We start from the raw sequence: 26,995 nt of genomic DNA on the forward strand, positions 1-26,995 counted from the left end.
CTGCCCCCTCTGGGTCCCCGGGGGCCCGAGGACGCCCTGGGAGCCTGGGGTTTCAGTATGAAGCCTTCAGGCTCGTTGACACCCCCAAACCTCGGGGAGCCCCGAGCCCGAGGGAGCCGGGCCGCACTCCCGGCGCGGTGCTCCCGACCCGACGGCAGAGGGCAGCGGCTCTCGGGCCGCACATCACACACCGGGAGCCGGGCCAGACCCGCCTCGCACGCACGCCCGGAGCTCCCGCCTCCTTGGCTCCTTGCTCCCGGGCCGGCTGCTGGACGGGGCGGCACGGAGTGGGGGGGGGCAGCCTGAGCGCAGTGCTCCCGGGATCACCTTGGTCTGAAGCCCTTGGCCTTGCCTCCCACGCCGAGGGCAAGAGAACAGGAGAGCCGGGCCTCCCACACCTTCCCCAGGGGACGGAAGCTAAAGACGCTGGGCGGCCGCGGGCTTCCCCGAGACACTGCCCGCCGGTGGGAAGCACATCTGACCCTAAGGAGGCAGCTCCCCAGCCTGCAGGCGTGACCCTGCAAGCAGCGGAGCTGGAGAGGAGAGGCGGGAGAGGACAGGGTGGCCAGGGAGAGGCTGGCAGGAGGAGGCCAGAGCCAGAGGCAGGAGGGCCTGGCTACTGTTCCCAGATGCTCCCTCGGGGCCGCGAGCCTCGAGCCTCTACAGGCCCGATCCCCGCAGCAGCCGCAACAGCCACACCCCGGACGTCCTGGCCAAGCACACGTCAGTGTGGGTCAGTGCGGGGCGGCGTGCGGGAAGGCGCCGCGCTCCCCTATGCACAGAGCGTCACCACCACCTGGAATCAGTGCTTCTGTCCAGGACCACCACAGCCTGGCTTGTCTGCGCTGCTGCAGGTTTAAGAAAGGGACTTGGAGGGGGGGTGTCTGGGGGTTCCCCTTGCTCCTACCCAGAAAGGCAGGCCTCAGGGGCAGCCAAAGCGCCTGGCCTCGGAGCCCGCTGCGCCCTTCCTGCCCTGCTGCCCGGGCCCCTGGGCCTGCAGAGGAAGCCGCAGCCACAGCTGCAGCCGCGGTGGGGCAGGAGGCAGGACCCGGGCAGGGCGGAGCGGCGAGTGGTGTCCTGTCCACCAGGCATCCTGGCGCCTGCAGAGTGGGAGCTCACAAGACTCAGCAGCAAGTCCTTAGACAGAGACTTGGGGGCTGAGATGACACTTCTGGTGTCACAGTGGTGATGTGCTCCTGGCCAGGCAGTTACCCTCATCTGAGACAGCCGCGGGGACAGATGGGAGCCACGTCTCTTCTCAGAATGCTATACATTCCTCGGAGGTTTTTGGGAAAGTCCATGGAGCTCCTTAGGGTGTTTTGTTTTTTTTTTTTCCCCCTTACTGCTATTTTTATTTGACTGCCTTTAGAAGCCAGTGGGGCTGCGGCCTGGAGTCCTCACCTTGCTTCTTACGTGCCAAATCCTCGCTTAATTATGAAAACCAAACCAAACACCTTTCTCCCTTACCCGGAAGAGTGCATTTTTGCCTGCACCGGATCATCGGAAAACGTGAGCGACCCCTCCGCCTCCTGAACTGAACTGGGGCCTCATTTTGCAGAGCAAGCAGGCCCACTGCATCTCCAGCTTAGATGCTGAAGGGTTCCCCTCTCACAATAGCACTTGTCTCTCATTAAATGCCGAGCGTTTGTTACGGCATTACCTGCAGACAGGTCTCCACTGCCCTAATAGGCATGATCTTTAGGAAAGATCCTTTGGCTTCTGTATAAGACCAAAGACGTGATTAATACTGGCCCCATTTAGCTGTGGGTCTAAATGAGGCTACAGTGAACTCTTCTTTGCATGATCACAATTTATAATTTCCTAAAATTTATGGCCCTTTCTCCTGTGTTGTTAACATGTCTGGTTGTTGCAATTCACTCGGTCTGTCCTGTTTTTTTGTTTGTTTGTTTGTTTAAATCTGGTTCTAAGAAACAATCAGTAAATATCCCAATCATATTTGCTATAAAATCAGCAGTGATAAATAGACAATAATATTTCACTGGAAGGCACAAGGATGTTTATTTAGCATCTTTATAGATGCAAAGCTCCCCCTGCAGAAATCCTACGAGAGAAACCTGTGCTCTGAACACCTTTAGACATGCTGCCTCCTTTAAGAAGACGGGAAAGTTGCTCCCGGGCCCAGATGCTGTTCTGGTGTCAAGGACGGAACAAAAGAAGAGTCAAAGCAGAGAGTAGGGCCAAGAATCCAGGAGTGAAATCTTTAACCAGGATGGAAAGGTTGGCGGGTCTGACCTTGTGCCCGCAGAGCAGTGCCAGGATCTGAGAGGGAGGGGCTGACACTAGGGGCTCCTTAGGGATCTTTAGTAAGTGTCACCCCAAGTCCAGACTTTTCTTTAAGCTTTGGAATTGTTGCTGCAGATGCTTTTTTTTTTAAAAAGATTTATTTATTTATTTATTTTTGATGGACAGAGAGAGAGAGAGAGAGAGAGAGAGAGAGAGGCAGAGACACAGGCAGAGGGAGAAGCAGGCTCCATGCCGGGAGCCCGATGTGGGACTCGATCCTGGGACTCCAGGATCACACCCTGGGCCAAAGGCAGGCGCTAAACCTCTGAGCCACCCAGGGATCCCCTACAGATGCTGATTTCACACCTATGCTCCCGCATCTCAGCCGCGTGTGCCTACGCCTACCACGACCTCTGATGGTGGGCACCTGCCTGCCCGTCTGCTCCCCCAGACTTCCCATCCCAACAGTGGCACCTCTAGAGCCTTCTGAAGCCCGGGATCTGAGAGGTGCGAGCTGCCCCGTCCTTGCCCTTCCCCTCTGGCTGTCACTCACCTTGTTCATTCTCCGTCCCCCCAGCTGTAGTGCACCCCACCCCCCAGTCCTCTGTTGGGCCCCAGTGGGAGCTCCAGCACCAGCATCGCGTCCCTCCCTGTTTCCACGCTTGCTCCCTGCAGCCCACCCAGAGAGCCGCCGGGAGAACGGGAAACCACATCGGATTCTATCGCTTCCCTCTTCGATACCTTTGGCGGTGCCTCCCGAGTGCTCGGGGTGCTCGGGGTGCCCAGGACACCTGCAGGGGTCCCCTGTCTGCCCGTGGCTGCGCCCTGTGCTTTCTCTGGTCCCCCCGATTTTCCGTGAGCTCCTCCAGCGCTGGCTTCACGCTCTTTCCCTGACTCCTTCCCTAAGTCCTACTACTGTTCTAGGCTCATCTTAAGGGCCACTTCCTTGGAGAGGCCTTCCCTGACCCCATGATCTAAAATATGTCCCCACTCCCTGCCACCGGCTCTCCAGAGCCTCCTCTCTCTCCTGCACTGGAGCCCAGCGGTGAGCCTATTGACCTAGGCCTGCTCAATCCTGCTTCCCCCTCGAGACAGCACACTCCGTGCGCCTCCCACCCAGGGCCATCAACACCACTGGGGCCAGTGACCGAGACCGTCTGGCCACCTGGACAGCTGCGTGAGGGTTGGCGTTAAAGGGCAAGCCTTCCTGAAGCTGTCGGGCCAGACCACATGAGCCCACACTCGTCCTCGAGGAGGCCCTCGCTGAGGTTGGGAGGAACCGAGTCAAATTCCCAAGTGTCTCCCCAATCCGCTCCTTCACCACCCCCACCGCAGGTGCTTCTGCTTCCCGTCCCCACTGTTTTACCAGCCCCGTCACCAGTGTCTCTCCGCTGCTTTGGATTCAGGAGTCCGGCAAGGACTGTGAACTGTGAACATGAACAGCGGGGAAAAGTTGCTTCCTGATTTTCATAAACCTCTGAAAGTTTGCACCTTTCTTTCATTATTTTACTTTCTTTTAATTTTTGAAAAGGTTTTATTTATTTATTCATGAGAGAGGCAGAGACACAGGCAGAGGGAGAAGCAGGCTCCATGCAGGGAGCCCGATGCGGGACTCGATCCCGGGACCCTGGGGTCATGACTTGAGCCGAAGTCACACTCTCAACCACTGAGCCACCAGGGGGTCCCAACTTTTTGGATTTTATATGTTGGCAATGGACCCAGTAGTACTGGCAGGCCCTGTGATTTTGCTGTGGGCAGAGTCCCAGATATTTTACCCCCACGTGTTGTCATTTATGCCATTTATGATCATTACTACTTTAAAATTGTGGTAGTTATTAAAGCTGCTGCTAGATTATGCTACTTAATCCTGTAAGAAACACAAATATTCCTGTGTGACTCATTTTTAATATTCTGGTAGCTATATTTCAATATAATTGGTTTTCCTTTGTAATCCCTTTTTCTTACTTTTTTAAAATTTAAATTCAATTTACCGACAGATAATACCCAGTGTTCATCTCATCAAGTGCCCCCCTCAGTGCCCGTCACCCAGTCACCGCATGCCCCCTCCTTTGTAATCCTATGTATTTTATTTTCTGTGCTTAAAAACATTATTCTGAGAAGCGTCCACAGGCTTTACAAGATTGCAAAAAAGGGTTCATAACAGAAAAAATGTTAAGAACTTCTGCTCTATTATTTGTTCATCTCACATCACTGCCTTGCAAAAACAGCCTTGATGCCTTGCCCTGGGCAAGTAAAAGCTAAATCCCATAGAATGTCATTCAAGGCCCATTTATAGTCTACACTCAAAAAATCTTGCTGTCTTTATTATTATTATTATTTTCAAAGATTTTATTTATTCATGAAAGACAGAGAGAGAGAGGCAGAGACGCAGGCAGAGGGAGAAGCAGGCTCCATGCAGGGAGCCTGATGTGGGACTCGATCCCGAGACCAAGGATCACACCCTGAGCCAAGGGCAGGTGCTCAACTGCTGAGCTACCCAGCCGTCCCTATCTTTATTATTTTTTTATCAATACCCTGGATTCCTGTGTTCCAGGAACTACTTGAGTACAGCAAAAATGTACTCATGTCTCTAGCTCTATTTTTAGCTTCTCTTAAAGAACTACAGTTGACCGTTGAACAATGTCAGGGGTGAGGGATACCCACCCGGTGCAGTTGGAAATTCACACACTGTGACTTCCCAAAAACTTCACTAATAGCCTATTGACTTGAAGCCTTATAACCAATAACATAGTCAATGAACACATTTTTTCTTTTAAAGATTTTATTTATTTATCCATGAGACACACACACACACAGAGGCAGAGACACAGGCAGAGGGAGAAGCAGGCTCCATGCACCGGGAGCCCGACTTGGGATTCGATCCCGGGTCTCCAGGATCGCGCCCTGGGCCAAAGGCAGGCACCAAACCGCTGCGCCACCCAGGGATCCCCTCATTTGTATTTTCCAGAACAGTTTGCTTACAGCCATTTGATAATTTATCAGGTCTTACTGTAGTTACCTTCCAGTTTTTTTCTTTGTTAAATTGTGAACTTCTCTTGAGGAGACGGACGTCCTCAGCTTTATACTCAAAACATACAGTATGTTTTTGGAAAATGTTTGAATGAATGACAATATCTAAAATATTTATTCTCCTAAGGGGTGACTGAAATCCACACTGACCACACTAGTTTGTCCTTAAAAGCAAGATCTTTTTCTGATAAAAAGATCCACTTAAAAAAAAAGTCTACTTAAACACAGCAGCCCCAAGAGTATGCGGTTGGTTCAGTTGGCAGATCGTGCGACTCTTGATCTCGGGGTTGTGAGTTTGAGTCCCATGTTGGGTGTAGAGATTACTTAAAAAGAAAATCTTTTTTATTTTTTTTAAACCCAATTAAAAAAAAAAAGAAAAAAAGCAGCCCCAAGGAAAAATAGATCATCTTACCATCCCAGAGCCTGGCCCCAGCTCCCTCTAGTTGATTTCTACCCTTGAAGATAGCACAAGCACCCCTGGCAGGAGCCCATTTGCTGATTCCATGAACCTTTTGGCTGAATCACCGAGGTCTTCTCACGTTACCCTTCTTTGAATCACGCCAAATATACCCGCCAGTCTCCTTCGTGCAGACACTTTCCATTACTTGCCCCAGGATTTTCTAGCCATTAGGTTACGGTATGATTTTTATATCCTTGAACATTTAGCTACTTTATGCCAACCTTCAACAAATGCAAATGCAAGGTTTGGAGAATTCCTTTCCTAAGGAGACTGAAGAATTAAAAAAGAGAGCCCATTCCTTAATTTCACAGTCCAACAAACAGCTTGAGTGGCTGGCCCTTGGTGCGTGCGCGCGTGCTGAGGCCGGAAGGCCTGTTCGCGAGCACTGACCTGAAGTTACTCTCCCAGAACCAGACTTACGAGCTGAAAGGGAACAGTCAGGGGCTAGCGGAGGGATCCCAGGGTCTTGTAGCTCATCTGCTGGCTGACTCTCAGATTTAGCAAAGCCCCACACAGAACTTTTTCTTTTTCCATCCTTAAGTCTATTCCATCTTCAGTAGTAGCATAACCCAGTTGCTAAAGCCAGAAAGATCTAGGGAGTTACTCTTAAAAAAAAAAAAAAAAACATTTTATTTACTCGAGAGAAAGAGAACGTGAGCGGGGTGGCGGGTGGGGAGGGGGATAGGGAGAGAATCCCAAGCAGACTGCGTGCCCAGCACAGAGCCTGACTCGGGGCTCAGTCCCACAACCCCGGGATCACGACCTGAGTGAGAGCGGGAGCTGGGTGCTCAACCTGCTGAGCACCCGGGGCCCCTCCTACGGAGTTACTCTCAGTTCCTTCCTTACATTCCCCACGTCCTCCTTACACCTTCTGTCCTTTATACTTTGGAAATATATTGTGATTTGCTCTTTTCTCTCCCCTCTGCCACCACTCTAGGGCAAACTACAGTCTCTTCTGTCTTGGATTCTTGCGCCAATATTCTTTTTTTGTTTGTTTGTTTCTTAGGATTTATTTATTTTGAGTGAGAGAGCGAGCACGTGGAGCAGGGAGGGCCAGAGCGTCTCCAACAGACTCCGTGCTCGGCGCAGGGCCCGACGTGGGGCTCACGACCTCGAGGTCCTGGCCTGCGCCCACCAGGCGCCCCCACGCCAACCTCCCCTGGGCCTTTGGGATTCCGCTCCTGCCTCCCCAGGTCTGTGAACAGCAGCCAGAATGGGGCGTGAGCAAACTGAATCCGCTCTCGCTGCTTGCTTGTGTAGGGCCCTCGGCACGCTGCGCTTCGAGTACAACTGAGTCTCTACCACAGCTTACAAGGCGCTGCGCGATCCGGTTCGTGCCTACCTGGCAACTTCGCAGCCCCTCGGCCTCTCTGGTCTCTGTCCAGCCTGATGGGTGGGGTTTCTTTTTCTTCTTTCCTTTGCTCTTGAAATCCCAGAGCTCATCCTGCCTCAGGATTTTGGCCTTGCTAGTCTCGAAGTCCTCACAGGCCTGGCCTCTTGGAGTCAGCCTGGTCCGTCTTTAAACGGTTACTTGTTCAGAGAAGCCTTTCCTCTACCTTAGTTGCCTCGTAGCATCTCATCCGGCCTGGGCAACTAGCCGGAGGGAGTTTGTTAGGATGTTTACGGTCTCTTTTCCCCTAGCAGGATACGAACTCCATTGGGACAGGGGTCCAGGATATCTCCTGACACAAGAAAGACAGTCAGCAAATATTGTTGGATGATTAGGTCCGGTTCTGGTTCTCAGGCCACCACACTATGCCGCTGCTCTGAACTCACGCTGGTCCCATCAAGTATCTCTAAGACGGTCCGGCTACAGAGGACTGCGGAAGCAGAATCATCCCGGTATAGATTTTTTTCTTTGTCTCTTCCCAGGTGCAAACTGCTTATCATCCTCGAGTCTTAATTTGCCTACCTGTAAAGTGGGTACAGTAGTCCTACTCTCTAAGGTTGTGGGAAGAATTAAATGACATAATTTGCATAAAAAAAGCAGGGTGCTTGGCCTATAGTATGCTGAGTGTTCTCATTTCTCGAGTCTTTCACGAATTACACTAGTGAACATCTAGGTGTCTATTCTGTGATAGGTACGTGTCACGTGGATTAGCTAATGTGATCCATATACAACTCTACACAACAGAAACTATAAACATCCCTGTGTAACAGATAAGACAGTTGACTGGTTTAAGCAACTTGCCTACAGTCTTGTAGTAGAAAACTGCGGACTCTGGCAAACTTGACTTCCACAGCTCCAAACTAACTCAGAGGTAGTGAAACATCGCTGGTAAGAAACATATTTTACATTCTAACCCAGCACATGTGTATGAACTAAAGTGGGAAAAAAAAGTTCCACAAAACAATACCCTTACAATATATATATATTTAAAAAGATCTTATTTATTCATGAGAGACCCAGAGAGAGGCAGAGACACAGGCAGAGGGAGAAGCAGGCTCCCTGCTGGGAGCCCGATGCGGGACTCGATCCCAGGACCCCAGGACCACGCTGTGGGCTGAAGGTAGAGGCTCAACCACTGAGCCACCCAGGCGTCCCTATATGTAGTGTATCCTGACAGTTTCTCTTCATTTTAATTAACTAATTAAATGCAGGGCTTGAACTCATGACCCTGAGATCAAGACCTGAGCTGATATCAAGAGTCAGATGCTCAACCTACTGAGTCACTCAGGTGCCCCTCTCTTCATTTATTAAAAAAAAAAAAAGTTTTTGATTTGATTTAATGGCTTATTAGGAAGTCAAAAGCACACTTTGAAAACCATTTGTCTAAGTTACAATTAACCCAACCACTCTTATTTTCCACTAACTCAACCTCTACTAGAACAACTGTGATGGTTATCAGCTAGACTTTTATATTTGTCAGATAAGGGTTTTGTTAGTTAAGGTGCGGATCTCTCAGGGCTCAGATCTACCCACTGCCAACCCTCCTGCAATTGTGGAAAAGTCACCTGTCAGGTGAGATCCAAGCAATTCTTTTACTCTCCAGGAATTATTTACTTGTATCAAAGCTTACTACAAGGTGCCCTGTGTTAGAACTTTTTACGTGGTTCCCTCCCGTAGACACACGTTCCCTACACTGAAATGGTTTCTGGACAAAGGGATGAACGCACATTGACGTTGTATCTGCTCTCAGTCCAGAGCTGGCACACGAGCTAGTGCTTACAGACACTCTGAGTGCACGGTCTGTATCAAAAGGCAAATAAATGGAACAAAGAAAAAGCCCTTGACTTGGAACCCTCAGTTGCAAGGCAGGAAATTCTTTTGGAGGGCAGGAAGTAGCTGCGAGCTTTTCCGCCGAGCGATGCTTCGATTCCCTGACCCTCAGGGAAAGTTTATCCCGGTGTTGTTTTAATCCAGCAGATGCTGAGCAGTTAGAGGAAGGGAGCGAACAACTGGGGGAAATATTACCAACTGTTTGTGTTGACTTTTACCAAACCGGACCGGCCACCAGCTGTTGAGGGGCTCAGGAGAAGCTGTGGTGGGAACAGGAAAGGTGAGCTCAGACTGGAGCTAGTTTTCGGCTTTCTCGTTGTTTGGAGGGGGAAAGTCCCAAGGAAGCATATGCCAACTGCCAGATGGCCAAGAGGCGCAGGCGCCCGGATACAGCAGGGCTGGCTGGGGCGCGCCCACGGGGTAATAAGTGACCGTCGGTTGCTTACTCCGAACTCATTTTCTCCTTCTTTAGTGACTGTGACTCGTGGACCACTGGGGGAAGGAACGTCCAAGGAGAGGGGACATTTCTTGGCCTCCTTTAGAGCGAGCTGCTGTCACGCGAGCGAGTTCTGGAGACGGGTGATTTCCGGGAAGGCTCTTTAAAGGGTGCGGCCTCAGCGGGGTCTGCCCGTCCGGTCCTCGCCCTCTCCTCATGTTGCCAGGAATTCCAAATGGTGGCTGGCGGTCAAGTGGCTATTTTGGACCGAGAGGTGACCCGAGAGAGGAACCGTGTCGCGGTGCACACAGGAGCCACTACGCTGGGCGTGGACCGCCGGCCCTCGGGACACTCTCCCCTGACGGAGACACAGTTCTCGGTTAAGTTTTTGCTGATCTGGGTTTCTGTTAAGTGAATCGTCAAGCCCCTCCTAATGGAGTTGGCTCGGTAATTCTCGGCACTCACGTAACAAAACCTCGGTGTCCTCCAAGGGACGGTCAATTCTGTTCCCTCATTCTACCTTCCAGCAACGGTGCAAGGGAGCTGTGAGGCCTGGGTGCTGCCAGGGGGAGACCGCAGTGGAACACGGCAGGGCCTGCCCAGTGCAAAGCCCGGAGAGCAGCGGGCTTTGAAAGCCAGCTTACCTCACCCCTAGGATTTTATTTTATTTTATTTATTTTATTTAATTTTAATTTTATTTACCCCTAGGATTTTAAAACCATGGTGGAAATAGGTCACTGATTTCCTTTAAAAATGATTTTGATTGGTTAAATAGTGGTTATTTATAAAAGCAAGCATCTCCTAAAAAGAAAAAAAATAAAAATAAAAGCAAGCATCTAAGGACATCTAATTTCCTCTGTCAAAAGGAAGAACATCAGACTTCTTTCAAGTTGCTTCCAGAATACTACTGCTACATTAAAATGAATTACAACTCACTGTATTGTTATAACATACATTAAAAGAGTTGAACTCTCAAACAGGCTGAGACACATTTTGAATAAGCAATTAGTAAAATGAATGTGTTACTGTTTTAAAAGCATTACAGTCTTGATGATTAATGTAGAGTTGACAAAGTCTTTAAGATGAAAAGGCAGAGGTAGGACTTTTTTTTATTACAATGCAGGGAAAATTGAATGAGGTGGATTCAACATAGAAAAGTTTTAATGAGGCAAGTGTCAAGCAAGCATATCAACTTCTTCAAAAACAAAGAAAATCTAAAAGTTTAATTACAAAAAACACTTGTACAGAAAACTTGGCATTTCAACAGTTCCAAACACATACACACAAATTGTTTTCTTAAAATTTAATGTCAGAAATAAAACACTTTGTCTTACTTTCCTCAGCTGCTGCTTGTGTTTTAATGAAAGAAAAAAAAAAAAAAAGAAATCTGTAACACTGAATAGGCAACAATTTATTTCTTGAGACAAATCTGTTAAGTGTGCAGGAATATCTACAAGTTTACTGGGAAACATGAATTAGGTACAGTGTTAGCCTGTAACCTCACTTACCACCTCCTGGTTGAGCAACACAGACCTGCTTTACAGAATGTGACAGTTTTGTGGCAGCTAAATCCCAGCCACCAGAGTCAGGTGTGCAGCTACTGGGAGAGGTAGTATCTCAAAAGTAGGCTGTGTTATTTTGTGAAAATGGTTTTAGATTGTAGCCTCTTGCTAGATCTTGGGCTTTCCTGAATACGCAAATGTTTCACGTCAGTGTCAGATGGACCAGCTAGAGTCTGGAGAATGACAACCTCTGGACCAAGTTACAGCCTTTCTTGGTCAACAGCACTGCTAACAAAGGTGCACAAAACCGACACAAAGGATATCAGGAGGAAAGAAGAGGGAGACAAAGTGTCTGGCAGACAGTGGATACAAACTTCCAGAACTGGCTTGGCTGTCCTTCTGCCACACACAGGGTGTTCTAGCTTGGACTGAGCAGGCAAGGAGTCTGAGCGAAATGACAGGAACAGCAGGTGAGGGCAGGAAAACAGGAAAATACAGAACAAAGCAGGCCAGGCTTATGGCGACAGATAATGATGGGCTCCTATTCTAAGAAGTTGCCAGGCAGTGGTGTGTGGGCTTCAGTGCATGGAAACTTGACATGTGCTCACATAACATTTTTTAAAAGGGTTGTTTGTTGTTATTTTATTTCCTTTGGGCTAATAAAGAAATCAGGTAAGGAGATGCTGGGAAGACAGGACGGTGCAGCAACACGACGGGGGTTTCTGGCTTGTACCCTGGCTCATGAGCAGATTGTGAGGGGACACACTTCCACCTGCCTCCGTGGCGTGGTGCCTAGACAATGGGCTCAGCAGGCCCCACTTTGGTTCCAAAGATCTCAGCTGCAACTGTCAGCCTTGTGCTCTAGAGCATCAAAACAAAAGAAAACAAAACCCTGAGGTGAGAATCAGAAACATTTCTTCCCTTTCGGTGTTAAAAAATATCACTTCCTAAGAGGAGAAAAGGAAGGGAAGCCTGTCCTTTCGACATCGATTTTGCGGTGATGACTACAGAGGGAGGACGAAGACAAACTCCTCCATGCCCTTGTTTGTCAGCTCAAGAGACGATTTTGAACGTTTCTCCCTATCCCTATCCCTGCATCAGTATACCTCAAGCAGACAAGGATTCCCTCAGTTCCCACTCATGATAAACTTTGGGTTTTTTTTTTTTCTCTTCAATGCCAAATGAGAAGCTACTTTTCCCATTCTTTCCTGTTTACCAATGACCTTTTCCTTAGCAAAAATGCTCCACAAGACATTGCCAACAGATGGGAACAGAAGAGCCTTGCTGGGGCTGGGACATGGTGTCTGTGCAGGAGCAATGCTTAGGAAACAGCAGGCAGTAGCAAGGGGGAAGGAAAGAGCATTCTCCTTCAGGGCAGCAATCACAAAGCCTCAGTGAGGGCCGGCACCCACTGCGCACCGTGTAGGGTAGGAAACACAGCCTTGCTCCACAGGACACTGTCAACAAGAAGCTCCTTTCTTTGGAGTCACAGCAGGACAATGATGGGAGAAGCCTGGGCCTGTCCAATGAAAGAAGCTCTCCTTCAGAGCCCTGCTGCACAACAGAGCCCAGAGGTCAGAAAATGGAGATGTCGAACTTGGTGGGGGTGAAGGAAAGAAAAAAAAAAAATCACCCCCAAAAGGTTTTAAGAAAAAAAGTGACAGCTAGGTAAGAAAACTGGAGCCATGATAAAAGGGTCCCATGTGGAGCGGAGCAATGAGAAGGCTTCCCTTCTGCTGCAGGAGATGTCAGTGTCAGGGCGGCCCGGTGGGCGGAATTTGTGGCAGACCCACTTTATCAGAAAGAAATGCGGGTGACAGGAAACTGAAGACCCGGGAGAGTAGCTGTACGCTTCCAAAGCTGCACAGGGACGGTTCCACAGGAAGTTTGTATCCATGGTCCTCTAGCTGCTCTCTCCTACGGCTTCCCAGGGTGAAGGCATTGAACTCCTAACTGACAGTCCTTTCCCAAGCACAGCAATCTGTACCCCCTCTCTTTCTCCACTCAGTTCAAATTTCCACGGATGGCTTCTCATTCCTCACAAGTAAAACCACTTACAGAACATCACGGAGCTCTAAGACCTGCAGGATTGGGAGCGAGAAAAACAATGGAGATACCAAAAAAGTAAGCACTGATCAGAAAGGGTAGGGCTATGAGTTGAAAACAAACAAAAACAAAAAAACTCTTCTATTTCCGGTAGGGTTACGGTGAGGAGCACGGTGGGTGTAAAGAAAAGAGCTCCTAAAGCTGCAAGCAGACAAGCTCGCTGAGATGTTTCAGATAACATTTCAACCAGCAACATGGCCCAGCTCCAGTTCAGCAACAATGGGGAGGTAGGGGAGGTAGGAAAATCGTCAGCTGAACACGGAAAAGCAACTATCAGGGCCAAATCTGATGATGGAAAATTAGTACTCCACTTTAGTCCAAAGAATGTATGATCAATCAAAACCACTTTTCTTCGAGTATAAATCTCAGAATCTTGGCATGTATATAGAAATGTATTGTGTGCACAGGATCAATAAATTTTCTTACATTGCTAAAAACGTAATCGCACAAGAGAGGGTTTTTAAAAATTTTCCAATTCCTCAAAGAGCCAAATATTTTTCATTTGGTTAAAGTGAAATCAAGCAACATATGGATTTTGACAGTTTATGTAACATGGTCACCTCTCAATGTGACACTGCCCCCATGGTTTCCTTCCAGCCCCACTCTTTAACTAGGTATCAGTCAGATACAGAGAAAGGTGACAGGTAGGGCAAGTCTTTCATTGCATGTCCAAAAGAAAAAATGCTTTCTAAACGGGCTGACCAAAATTTTATAACGTTATAATTATTGGATTGTAAGGTTTTCTATTTATCTCAATGCTCACCTTCCAAAGATTTTCAGTGCTTTCTCCTTACACTCGGTCCCTCCTTACAGAAATGTTTTAGAAACCCCCCTGAACCAGAATTTAGGCATATTTGTTCTAGAGTCTGTATTCATCTACGTATTTTTTGGGTAAGAAATTTCACTTCTTTGGGACCCAGTTTCTTCCCTATGTACAATGTTGGGATTTCTAAAGTTCCCTTCCAGCTCTAATATGCTCCTAAAACTGTAGAACACCGGCTTTCCTTCACTCATTGGCTCCTGACAGTGGATGAAACCTTTGCCAAGCTCACGTCAGAGTAATTAATTGCACCACGAATGTTGGGACGTCAGGCCTAGCTGTCTGTACATATTTGTATAATGAGGCCAACCTAGTATTAATCACAGTCTTTATAACTGTTTCATTTGACAGTTTTGAGGGGTGTGGGGAACTATCTACTTTTAGTTACGTCTGGATGGCTAAGATTCTAAGAATCTGTAGTAATAAAATTGTTCCAAATTCAGGTATTTATTTTTGAGCAGCAAAATGTAGGTTAAAATCAAGGATGATGGTAACATTTTAGGTTTTGGAAGACACTTCTGAAAGCTGATACTACAGTTCACATCCTGAGATAGGTAAAGCTTTGGGAGAGTTTTACTGGCAAAATGCTCAAAATAGAAAACCATTTTGGGCTCAAAACTTGCAGTAACTGCCTTATACCTACGTGAGGAGACACCATGTTATCAATTACTGTATTTTTTCACAATCTTCCACAGGTTTTCCCCGTTCTCTCTTTTCAAGCCTACAAGAGTGCTAATTGAAAACACTGTGTGAAAATGAGAAGGATGATGAGCTCCTGAAAATTCCAGGCCTAGATTTACAAGCTGTTCCCTTCATAAACAGCAGTAGTAATGCCACTTCTTTATTCTGTAGGGAGTCCAGCCATCTCTTAGAAGTATGGTCTGTTCCATCTGGCTACCCACTAGAAGGACAGTAATCCTTTCCCCATCAGAACATGGCTGAGGCTCAAGTATGGTGAATGGTCTTGCAGAGTTACCATCCGGTGGCATGGCCAAGAAGGACAGACACTATTGCTTTTGTCTCTGCTAGCAGATGTTGCCTCCTTACACAAAGAATCATGGGTTTTATTTATTCTCATACATTTTGCTTTACATGCTAGAATATGAGTATGTTTATGAGTGTGCTCGTGTACCTGCAGGACAAATAAATATTCAAACCCACGACTAGCCACTGTAAGGAGCATATCCTGTTGTCTACTTTTGTTTTTCCACCCTCACCATACGGTGCTAGGATTTCCACAGTGTGCTGGCATTGACCTAAAGACGAAGGGTTGCCAATTTGGTGGGATATGGCACATTACAGGGCACCCTAGCTCTAGGAATTTAAGTGAACACATACGAATTCTATTTAAGAAATGACACTTGATGACTATTAGTATTAAAAAATTTCTGGGATCCCCGGGTGGCGCAGCGGTATGGCGCCTGCCTTTGGCCCAGGGCGCGATCCTGGAGACCCGGGATCGAATCCCACATCGGGCTCCCGGTGCATGGAGCCTGCTTCTCCCTCTGCCTATGTCTCTGCCTCTCTCTCTTTCTCTCTCTGTGACTATCATAAATAAATAAATAAAAAAAAATTAAAAAAAAAATTAAAAAAAAAATTTCTATGGGCAGAGACTTTCTGGAAATGTACTTTCTTCCTATTCTATGAGGATATGACATGTACTACTAGTCATTTGTTGAATTTATTTTAGAAGGCTTATTTTCTCGCTCCTCTCTTTTTTGCTTACTGAGAGTTTATTTTTAAAATCGGTTTAAAGTCTTTTTATTTTTTATTTTATTTAAGTAAACCAACGTGGGGCTGGAACTCACAACCCTAAGATCAAGAGCTGTATGTTCTTCTGACTGACCCAGCCAGGTGCCCCCACCACCCCCTTTTTAAAAGTCTTAATCTCTTTAAATAGGGCAATAGCTGTTTCACTGTAAGGATAGTCCACATTAACATTTAACATACAATAGTTGCTCTGATATTGAGTGCTGAATGAAAAGCTTCTTACTTCCGTAGGTTTAGATACATACAATGTCTCAGTGACTGCTGTTGTAAGTTATCATTAGTATTTTCCAGGGAAAAGGAAGCTTAACAATTAAGTGATATTTATTTTGTTCTAAGTGCTGTTTTGGGGGTGATTTCCCTAAACTTCTCATCCACTCTTCCATTTTTTTTTTTTTTTAAGATTTTATTTATTCATGGGAGACACAGAGAGAAGTAGAGACACAGGCAGAGGGAGAAGCAAGCTCCCTGCAGAGAGCCTGATATGGGACTCGATCCCAGGACCCCAGGATCACGACCTGAGCCAAAGGCAGGCGCTCAACCACTGAGCCACCCCACTGCTCCCTCATTCACTCTTGAAAACCCTTTGGGAAACTAACCCTGGAGAATACAGCTAATAGCTAACAATGCTGGAATGGAGGTTCAACCACAAAAAAATCATGCTCTTTCCATTAAACCATGCTGAGGCATGCATTAGAAAGAAGTCTTTTCTAACATTATTTACTACATTTAGTAACCATGTAAAAGTAATTTTAATCAAGCCTCCAACTCATTTACTTGATGTAATGCCAGGGTTTTAGTAGCATTGAGAAAGTCTACTGTCTTCTAATTTTTGATGATGTGTTGGCACATACATATTGCATCAGTGAACACTCACCATTCCCTAACGATCAAGCCTGTTCACAACTTCTCGAACTGTAGCTATGAAATTTTCATTGTCTTGGGGATTAGCTAAAATAATACTGTGCAGTCTGTTCATATATGAGTCAATGGTGTCCACCGTAGGTGTCTCTCCACTTCCTGAAGTGAGATAAGGAGAGAAAGTAAGAAAATCCTCCCTCTTCAGTTCGACCAAAGCACACTTAAGTGACTCCAGAGTAAACCACTCTAATGTGGTCTGTTCCACAGATAAGATTTTCATTTCAGAAGAGAGACTTTTAGACCTCAAAGAAATGAAATTAATCCACATATCCTGAATAAAAAGATGGGCTATATAACTGTTCTACAGTATATATGAGTAGCTGCATATAACAAAAAGTTAGAGATGCTGTGATTATCCTTAACATGAGAGAGGATATAAAAAATACCAGTGTCTGTTTTCCTCTTCCTTCCTTTTAAAACAAAATTATAAAGCTATCAAACATATATAAGAAAAATGCTCTACTCAGGATTTATTACTCAGTTTCTACCATTCTGAATATCAAATTAACTTAAGAGAAAGATAAGTAAATTATATTAAAATATAATTAGAGAAAAATTTAAATGATCAGAGAGCCTGAAAATTTGGATGATTGTAACCAATACCGAGATACTATTCGAAGACCCACAGAAACCTCTGAGGAAAGAAAACCCTTATTTTATTGATTTTCCTCTTGGTGGGGAGACTTCAGCCTCACCCCACTAATCCCGAGCGACACAAGACAGCACCTGCTCCTTTCCCCAGCACCGAATGCTCACTCATGTGAGGGTGACATTACCAGGCAAGGGCATGCTGGCAAAGCTGCTGGTCAACACCTGCCGCAAGGTCTCCAGGTGCTGTTGCAAGACGGTGTTGCGGCTCCGCTCCTGGATCACGTCCACCTCCAGCTTCTCCACGGCTGTGCGCATGCTCTCCACGTGCTTTTGCAGGGCTGCATTCCTCTCCTCAAACTCCATGTTGGATTTCCGGAGCTGGCGGAGCTCGGCCTCCCGAGCTGGGGACACCCCCCCCGCACACGATACATGTAGCGCCGGGAGTCTCCGAGAGTCCCAAAGGCGCGTGCAAGGAAGTTCTGCTTAGCTGTCTAATTAGCTACCCCACCGCATCTCCCTATTCTCATTACAGCCTTCCAGATAGCAATTTCAGCAATAAAATGCCTGGTTCCCCAGAGCTATTTTAATTCTTAAAGCTGGTCATATTCCTACTTAAGATTGCAAGGAACAGTTGCAATTCTTGGTATTTGTTTATTTTGTTTTTAAAACCGCGCGGGGAGAAGCCTGAGGGGCTTCACAGGCGGACCCTGGGAGACGGAGCGAGCACAGCTGCGGGTCTCTATCTTTACTGCAGTGGGGTCAGCTTTGCTCTTCCTTATTTTGTATTCTGGATGCCCATGTAAGCTTTCATTTGTACAAAGGGTTTCAGGCTAAGAGTCTGAAAGCAACTGAATTAGTGATGCACATTTACTCCCTTTGATCCAGAGATTAAAGTAGCTTTGACAAAACTGGCCTGGCTTGCTTTCCTTCCCTAGTTTTTGAGTAGCTACCTTTACTACAAAGTGAAATAGAAACAGTTTTCTCCTTTCAGAACAGTCCTAGGGTCAAGAATATCACTACCACCAATTTTGAGCAATGAATCCCTCTGAGAATGAAATCTCACCCCCCCACCCCCCCCAAACCTGAGAAACACAAAATGACACTTTGGCAATTACCTTTGCTGTGGTTCAGGAATTCCTCTGTAAATATAGGAATGTCAAAAACAGACCGTTCCTTTACCTCTGTTTCTTTCTGAGAATCAAGAGTAACAAAACAGTTAATTCTTTTTCCCCCTTTACTCTCTTATTGAGGTAGAGTAGACAAACAATGTTACATTAGTATCAGGTGTACAATGTAGTGATTCCATACGTCTATATATTACACTGGGCTCACCACTAGGGTAGCTATCACCCCTCACCATTCAATACCATTACAATACCACCGACTACATTCCCATGCTGTATCTTTTATCCCTATGACTTATTCATTCCATAACTGGAAGATTGTGCCTCCTACTTCCCTTTACCCATTTTGCCCATCCCCCTACCCCCATCCCCTCTGGCAATCACCAGTTTACTCTATTTATGGGTCTGTTTCTGCTTTTTTCTTTTTTAGATTCTACATATAAATGAGATTATATGGTATTTATCTGGCTTATTTTACTTAGCACAATACCTTCCAGAGCATACGTCTTGTCACATATGGCAAAACTTCATTATTTTTTATGGCTAAGTAATATGTCACTGTATATGCATGTGTGTGTGTATCTTTTCTATCCATTCATCTACTAATGAACAGTTGGGTTGTTTCCGTATTTTGGCTATTGTAAACAATGTTGCAATAAACACAGGAGTACATATATCTTTTCAAGTTAGTGTTTCCACAAACAAGTTTTTTTTGTTGTTGTTTTTTAGTCATCACTAAGCCTAATGTGGGTCTCAAACTCATGACCCTGAGATTAAGACTCTCATGCTCCATTGACTGAGCCAGCCAGGCACTCTATACAACAGTTAATTCTTAAAGGAGCAGCTGGGTGGCTTAGTCCATTGAGAATGCAGCTCCTGATTTTGGCTCAGGTCATTATCTCAGGATCCTGAGAGAGAACCCGGCTTTGGGCTTGGTGCTCAATGTGCAGTCTGCCTGTCTCACTCTCTCTGTTGCTCCTTATGCTCCAGCTCTCTCTTTCATAGATAAAAATCCTTAAAAAAAAAAAAAATAAAAAAAAAACCTACATAAATTTCCGTAGTGGAGAATTTGGAAGCCATTTTTCAGCTCTGTGCTTTGAACAGTAAACAGTATATAGCTGTTAAAGTAGCTAAGTAGGAATAGAGAAAGGGAATTGCTAGGTGTTTTTTCAGTTGCTTCTGTTGGTTATGCATGTAAAATGCTGAGATTGGACTGTCCATTCTAAATTTGCAGAACAGACAGTAAGAACTTTCAGCAGAGATCTGTCAATCATGAGCAATAATAATCGCATTCTATCAGTACCAACAGTACCATCACTTCACTTACTTAGAGGGGCAGTCTATAATTGGGGATCTTTTAGATTTTCTTCAAACACAGGGAAAAACAAAACAAATCAAGAAGTCAGAAATAAGTAGGCTCTAAAAATGGGAAAAGTGAAGGATTATGTGAGACAAAAGAATTATGTGAGACAGAAAGCCTAAAATTAGTTCACCAATTTGGTAAATTTAAAAATAAAATTTAAGAAATAAGGTCTCACAAAATTATTGCAAAATATATCCCACAATGACCCTTAAAAATAAAGTCAATTTCAAGATGCTTTGGCTGCCAATGAATCTGAAGTTGAAAGCATTAGGAATATAAATCACGAGCATATTGGCACAATATTTAAAATCTTGCATGATATAAAGATGCTAAGGACGACAGTGGGAAATGAGTACTGAGAAATTATTAGTGAAATCTGGAGATTGAAAAAATATCTAAAGGCATTCCTATAAAAATATGTTTAAAGCCAGAGATGGAATATATCTTTCCTACTCTTGCCACCACTAGTCTTTTATCTTTTAACACAAATATGATCTGGTGCCCAGGAGAAAGCTAAGTAGTTAACAGTCTATGAGGGGATTCCGACGGCCAAGCTCCTATTTTCATATTGGCGTCTGCCTTGAAAGGAGGCTGGGCTGTGTGAACAGCCTGCCAATGGCAGCTGATCAAGACAGCCATCTAAGATGTTAAGTCTGAAAAATTATGTATTTACCTGAAGAAATTTTCAGAGCACTTGATTTTTATCTTTTAAAGAAGGCAAGCAATGTTTCCCAGAGCAATTTAAAAATAAACAACAAAATTATCAGTGAAAGTCCCAATTTCAACATGCAAAGCTCTACTTTGGGCCAGTTCCTTGTGGTTTCAAAGAGAACCAAAGTATGGGCAAGAAAAGTTGGCTGCAGAAGGGATCCTAGACATATTTCAGGGTGGCTTTCTCTTGGCTCTGCAGGGCTTACATATACTTTAACCCTGTTACTGGGTTGCTATAGAAAAACAGAAAACTTATGACATACAATTTCAATATGAACAAAGTATAACAGATAGAAGTCCACAAATGACTTAGTATAGCCTTATGACCTTATCATTCTACCTTGTTCAGTCTCCTGCTTAACTGCACAAGCTCATATGAGATCAGTCACCTAGTCACAGTTCTAAATAATCTGCCACTTTTAGATGGGTAGGGATGGATGCTTGGCTCCCGTTACCATGGTACCAAGAGCCCTCTCCAAGGCCCCCGATTCTCCTCACACTGGTAATTCTTTTCTTCTCTTTGCCAGAGTGGCCCAAACCAAGCTAACTTACATAAGCGCAGAGCACAGCACCTTATAGGTGCATTAACACACTGCCCCTTGGTACAGATTCTTAGAGTGCAAAATAAGAAACACAAAAGCAATTAAATCAAACGGTTCAGTCTCTGAAAGTCAACAGAGATTCTACTTAACGGAAGAGTGGTAATAAAAACCATCAGCACTCTCCCATTACTGAGTACATTACTCGGCATGGAGAGGATCCTCCTGGGGGCTCAGATAGACTTAAGCTGTTCCAAGGATCGCTCAAGGGATTAAAATCATAAGGATTTCATTACCTCTTCAATGAAAGGGTCTAATTTGTTCAGGCTGAGTGTCATTTTGTCATTTCTCATAAATTAAAGGAGAAACAGAATTATTGTTTCTATCTTAGTCCTCACACGGGATGCAGACACTTTCTTGAGTGTAACACTAGTTGACCCCTGTGTCTTGTGGGCTGGCTTTTGATCTGAGAGGAGCAAAAATGCTCTTCACTTTGGTTTTTCATTCTATATATTGAGTGGAGGGTAAGAGAACAAAGGCTCTTTTCAACTGAATCTATTTTGCTATGATCTAGGTTCAGGGCCAGAATTTCATAGAATGTGACATGCTTCTCTGAAGTACACTTTACCTTAGGGAGCACTCTTAATACCATGTACTGGGCTGAGTGCCCCACTGCTATGCCAAACACGCCAGCAGCGTTCAGGTCAGAATTTCTCTAGCTCTGGCATGTGCATATCTGCCATGGTAACAATGTCTTAGGAATCCAAGTTCCAGTGAGGAATGTAATAGGTTTCTTTACTGTGTGCAAACGAAATAATTTGTCTTACCTGGCAAATTTGGTGATGTTCCCAGTAACCAGGCCCATTTACACTTTCAACACTAGTTTGTTTCATGTGGCCTGGTATGTGGGGCCGAGAACGCCAGCCTGGGGTACAGAGACCTTCACTTATACTCTGCCTCTGATTCAGTAAGTGGTTCTGGGGATGTTCTTTCCTGTCTTAGGCAAGTCACTTTTCTCACCGGTAAAATGGGGGGATGGGGGGCTGGTTGAGAGAGTTTCTGAAGTTCTTAGTATTTTTGAAATAAGCTGGAAGACTGTCCCACTACATTTACCATTTTACCCCTAATAGGATAAGTAAAGGGAAATGAGCATGTATTTAGAATCTATGATGTTTTAGGCACTTTGCAAGGTACTTGCTCTTTTATTAACTTACTCATAACTGCTCAAGCCATTTCACCCACCTCAAGGTGTCCCTCACAAAACCTGGGGCATCTTTAAGGCTTGATTTAGTTCCTCCTTTCCATGGGCTTCCTGGTGGCTCCTTTTCACTCACAGAGCTTTCTTATTTTTCAGAACCATTATGCTAAGAATTTATATAGAAGGAAATCACTGTGTAACTATGTTTAAGAACTCAAACTAGTTTTTTTCTTATTTCAATTGTTTTGAAAGTACCTAGTTTAGGAAGCATAATATTCAATAAAAAGTAAAAACTGATAAAAGTGAAGGACATTATTTGGGTCAATAACCTTGCTAAGAGAACTTGATCTTGATGTAGGCATAGCAACAGACAGATTTCCAAAGCCTACTGTATACACAGTTGAGAAACTACTGCTGGCTCTCCATCTACTCTCCTTGTTTTCCTTTGATTTAACATAGGTCTAATCCTAAGACAGGGAAATCACATAGAGACTTATTCCTTTTCGTAAATCACAGAAATTCATACCATGCTAAATCATGTAAATAAAAATAAGATGCTTCATTTAATAAATAAAAAGCCTCATTTAATAAAAAGCTTCATTTCTCATAGCAGCAGCAGCAGCTTCTGTGACTGAGTAAATGTACTAAATCTTTCTTGACTAAAACTATCAACCTTACTGAAGACAAAATGCCACATATAACTTGGCCAGCAAAATTTGTAGTGATGAAAGGAGTTAGCTGTTGACTAGAAAGTGTGAGATCTACTATTTTAGACTATTGTCCAAATTCTCTTTTGTAACCATTAAGGATAGAGAAATTATAAAGGATGCCTGATATGAGAAAAAAGAAGTATGGAAATCTCATGATATTGGTAGGAGGGCACAGACAAATAAAGGGAGAAATAAGTAATTATACAAATATCTGTCAATATGGAAATCTTGAAATACTATTCAATTAGAATTTTACATATAAAGCATACATACATTTCTTAAATTTAAAAAATCTTAATATTTCACCCTAATTAGAGCACAGAGATGTCATAGATCTAACATTACATAGAATCTATTTGAAGAATAAAATGCTTTTATTGTGCTTCTTCTAATTCATGGACTGTAATCAATCTATTTTGTGAATCTAAATGTTTTCTCTATGTTTTAAAGGTCACCAAAGCTAAATTACAGACTGAAGATAAATAATTATTTTGAAGAAATTATTTCTTAAAAAACTAAATGCACACAAAAGTAGATCAGAAAATTCTTTTTTGTAACTTTCCACTGTTATTTCAACAAATGGGTTTTGTGTAAAAATAAGTATTTATGGAAGACTTCCCAATGCAAGGGCATCATGCTAGGTGGTATGGGGCGGTTCAAGATGGAAACTATAATCCTTCAAAGAGATTATAATCCGAGAGTGTGAATGACGGAAGCACTTCAATAACCTCAACACCTTAGCTATATCAGCTAAGTATGTATGCGAAATATACAGAGTTGTTGAGGGTTAAAGGAAGCTGGAGGACACAGGAAAAGCTTGAAGGAGGAAATGGAACTTGCAACAGGGCTGGATGGACGGATAGAATTTTGTGAGGTGGAATGGGATGATAGGGGAGAGGTGGTGGAAAAAATGAATGAGAGTGTTTTTGTGAAAGAAAGAATATGAGTGCAAACATGAGGCAGAAATGGAGGGGGCATGTGGAAGGCAGCAGTAAAGGTTTTTAAGCACATAAGATATACGTGGGAAATGTGGGAGTTAAGGTGTTTGGAAAGGGAATCTGGACTCAACTACAGAAGACTCAGACTTCTCGGGATTTGGTATGCGATGAAAAGTCACTGAGCATTTTAAAGCATAGAATTACCAAATATTTTATTTTCTTATAACCATATGTGAACCTTGGACTACATGTATACTTAAAGCTCTCTGCCGCAAAGCCAAGACACACAGGCCTAAATCCTATGGATGACAGGCTAAACCAAATGGAGGGGACAAGGCCAGGAAACGAGTAAATGCCAGTGAGCTAGGAACCAAGATACTGTCACTTGTGCTTGGCTGACACTGACACTGAATAGTTCATTTTATATTGGATTCCCTAAATCACAACTTTCTGAAAGTCAGAGTGATTATGACACACTATGACCAAGTTATGGCTTTCAGCTGGTCTTCATTTCTATACTTCACTCCAAATTCCAGCCATCTTTAGCATGTCAAGGCAATAAAATTCTTGAATCACAAAAAAGGACTGGAGCCCTATAGGGGCTATAGTTCAAGGACAGACTCATGATAAGTGTCTGTCATATAGTAAGAATCTTTGAGCAAAAAAAAAAAAAAAAAAAAAAAAGAATCTTTGAGCAAAGGAACTCACCCCATCTAAATTATGGGATAGGAAATAGTCTGTCATTCATTAAAAAATGGTCCAATAATATGACAAACAGCAACACTATTCTATTTCTTTTTTAAATGAAAGAGCAAAAAATTTTTTTTAGATTTTATTTATTTGAGAGGAGAGAGAGAGAGAAAATGAATGGGGGAGGAGGTAGAGGGAGAAAGGGAGAAGCAGACTCCCTGCTGAGCAGGGAGCCTAAGTTGGGACTCAATACCAGGACCCGGAGATCATGATCTGAGCTGAAGGCAGATGCTTAACTCTTGGAGCCACCCAGGCACCCCTAGCAACATTATTCTACATAGATAAATGATACATAGACAGAAAGCTAATTACCTCATGATCATGAGTGGCCTGCCGGGCTGCATCTAAAAATATGAAGGAGTAAGAGAACATTAATTTGAAGAACAAAACAATAACAAAACCCAAGCAAATCAACTGTGCTACACTACAGTTAGTCTGACACAAGAGAAATAGCAGATGTAGATCCTACTTCTGAAGAGAGAAGAGTGGGAGAGCAGACAGGAGCACGCCACTGGCTGTTTGCACAACATCATAGTTTAGCAGGCGAGATGTCCGACTGTGGAGATGCAATGGCTAAGGCACGGCAGACTAGCTGTGGGTTGGGGCTGCTTTGTCAATGTCCCCTGAAGAAAGGGAACTTGAAGCAATACTTGAAGGGTGTGATGAACAATTTTAACAGAGGACCAAAGATCCACAGAGACTGAGGTCCTGTCTCTCTTGCTCACTGGGGCATCCTTAATGCCTGGGTGAAAACTTGATGTGTTCCAGGAGGTGCTCACTATGTACTGTTTGAGTACAGGAATACGTGAATGGATGGAAGAGAAGGATGTTCACTGTGGGCTGGTACAAATGGTGCATGAAGGTGTTTGAGAAAGGCAGGTATGTAGTTGAGTAGACAGACTTGTTTAGAGGCAGAGAAACGCCTAAACTGAGAATTAGAAGGAAAAAAAGCACAGGCAACTAAAAAGGGTCTTGGAACACAAGTCAAATTACTGATACTGGATATGGAAACCCAACTGAAATATTAAAATGAGCGCAATGTGATTTTAATAAACTTCCAAGGTGTTATTTGTAAGTGAATGTAGCATAATAGAGAAATGATGGAAACTTATCTTTTATATTTATCTCTCTAACAGTAGGCTTTGTGACACTCTATCATGCACAACAAACTACAAAAATGTGTTGTTCTGGTTCTGGTACCTTGCCTATGAGATTTTCCTTTCTGACGGTCCTGGGTTTTCCTGCTGAAGACCTTGTAGGCTTCAGTTTTCTGATACTGCTCCAGTTCCTTCATGTAACGCTCCTTATCTCGGTCAGCTTCATCAAGGTAGCGCTAGGAAAGAAATGTGCAATTATCTTCCAGAAACAGATGTTGTTTCGGTAAAATAGCAGTGAATTCCTTGAAGAAAATAGAGGACAATTAGAACGTGGGAAGAAAGTTTGTAAGGGAAGCTTTAAGGGAGAATCAAGAAATCATACGGATAGAATAAAATACAACCTCTCATTTGTAAAGAAAATAGGTGGTTGTGATTCTTTAGACTACTTATTGCCTTTTCTAACTTAATGAAGACAAGTTCTATTGAGATCATTCTCATAAAATATTCACAAGAAGGTATTACAGTTATTCCTCTAATCTGCACGTGGCCACTAGAGTCCTCAAGAGGACTGAAGACCATATAGGCACACTCAGTCTTCACAGGAGAAAGGATGGAATATTACTTTGTTTCTCTATCCCTAACCCACTGTAAGAGAATGATCTCATACATCAATTGGCCTTTTAAGAGCCAGAAGAGTAGAGCACTAAAGTCGAGAGGCATAAAGAACATAAAAAGGAATGACCTCATCCTATGGACCTAAAATGCACTACTATGAGAGAGCCTATATCTACACACTTTGTGCTATTAATTATTTAAACAAAGTCATTGATCTACCAGGATAATTTTGTTTACTGCCTTGTCCTTTTCATTCATCAACTCATTTAAGAAATACAGTATAAAAATAGTGCTTTTAAATGGACACAAACTAGAACCAGATACTATGTTAAAAACCTTGTCTTTCTCAAGAGCCAGACAAAAGGGACACCCAACTGGCCAAATCTGGGACAATTTAAGTACTCAAATACTAAAATAGAGTAATAAAATCATTAACCATTGGGAAAAAAGAAACTAATATGTTCATACCAACAATAAATAAGTAATAAATACATAAATTGGGGGGGGGAGGCCTTGGAGGAAAAAAGTGCTTAGATTAGAAGGCCAAGCACCAACTGGTAAATATGGAGGGAGGGCTGGAAGGGCCGGAGTTGGAACATTACCATTTTGCAACCCTCATGGTAAAAATTAGATCAAGCAAAAGTCATCCATTAGGATGCTCCATCTAAGGGGAAATCTGATATGGAACATACTTGCATGTTCTTAAAATGTTTCTCCACAGATTGCTTATTAATTATAAGGGAGAATTAAAAAAAAAAACCTTATCAAGTTAGCAAAATTAACATTACCAAAGAGGAATAAAAGGACATTGTGCATCTGCACATGTGATACCTGGAGAAGGACACAACACTAT

The 26,995-nt window shown here is 44.1% G+C and overlaps 1 protein-coding gene and 1 long non-coding RNA gene across 5 annotated transcripts in view; one reads left to right on the forward strand and one right to left on the reverse strand.

Annotated features, from left to right (window-relative positions):
- Nucleotides 1–10,466: 10,466 nt before the first annotated feature.
- The window catches only part of HMG20A (high mobility group 20A), a 77,265-nt gene continuing 60,736 nt past the window's right edge, over nt 10,467–26,995 (reverse strand). For 2 of the 4 annotated variants that reach the window (XM_035709074.2, XM_025472103.3), the window contains exons 5-10: nt 25,631–25,763; nt 24,743–24,774; nt 18,213–18,288; nt 17,283–17,498; nt 16,463–16,605; nt 10,467–11,753 (exon numbers count right to left, since the gene is read on the reverse strand). In XM_035709074.2, the coding sequence (XP_035564967.1) occupies nt 16,469–16,605; nt 17,283–17,498; nt 18,213–18,288; nt 24,743–24,774; nt 25,631–25,763 (594 nt within the window). In that variant the 3' untranslated portion in view covers nt 10,467–11,753; nt 16,463–16,468. Of the gene's footprint in view, nt 12,974–16,462; nt 16,606–17,282; nt 17,499–18,212; nt 18,289–24,742; nt 24,775–25,630; nt 25,764–26,995 lie in introns of all 4 variants that reach the window. The other 2 variants (XM_025472102.3, XM_025472101.3) reach the window with 1 other exon arrangement.
- The window catches only part of LOC125754074 (uncharacterized), a 41,586-nt gene continuing 36,194 nt past the window's right edge, over nt 21,604–26,995 (forward strand). Inside the window, exon 1 of the long non-coding RNA XR_007407394.1 lies at nt 21,604–21,801. This is a non-coding gene — a long non-coding RNA (uncharacterized LOC125754074). The remainder of the gene's footprint in view (nt 21,802–26,995) is intronic.

The sequence above is a fragment of the Canis lupus genome, chromosome 30 (genome assembly GCF_003254725.2).
Source record: "Canis lupus dingo isolate Sandy chromosome 30, ASM325472v2, whole genome shotgun sequence".
Lineage (NCBI taxonomy): Eukaryota > Metazoa > Chordata > Mammalia > Carnivora > Canidae > Canis > Canis lupus.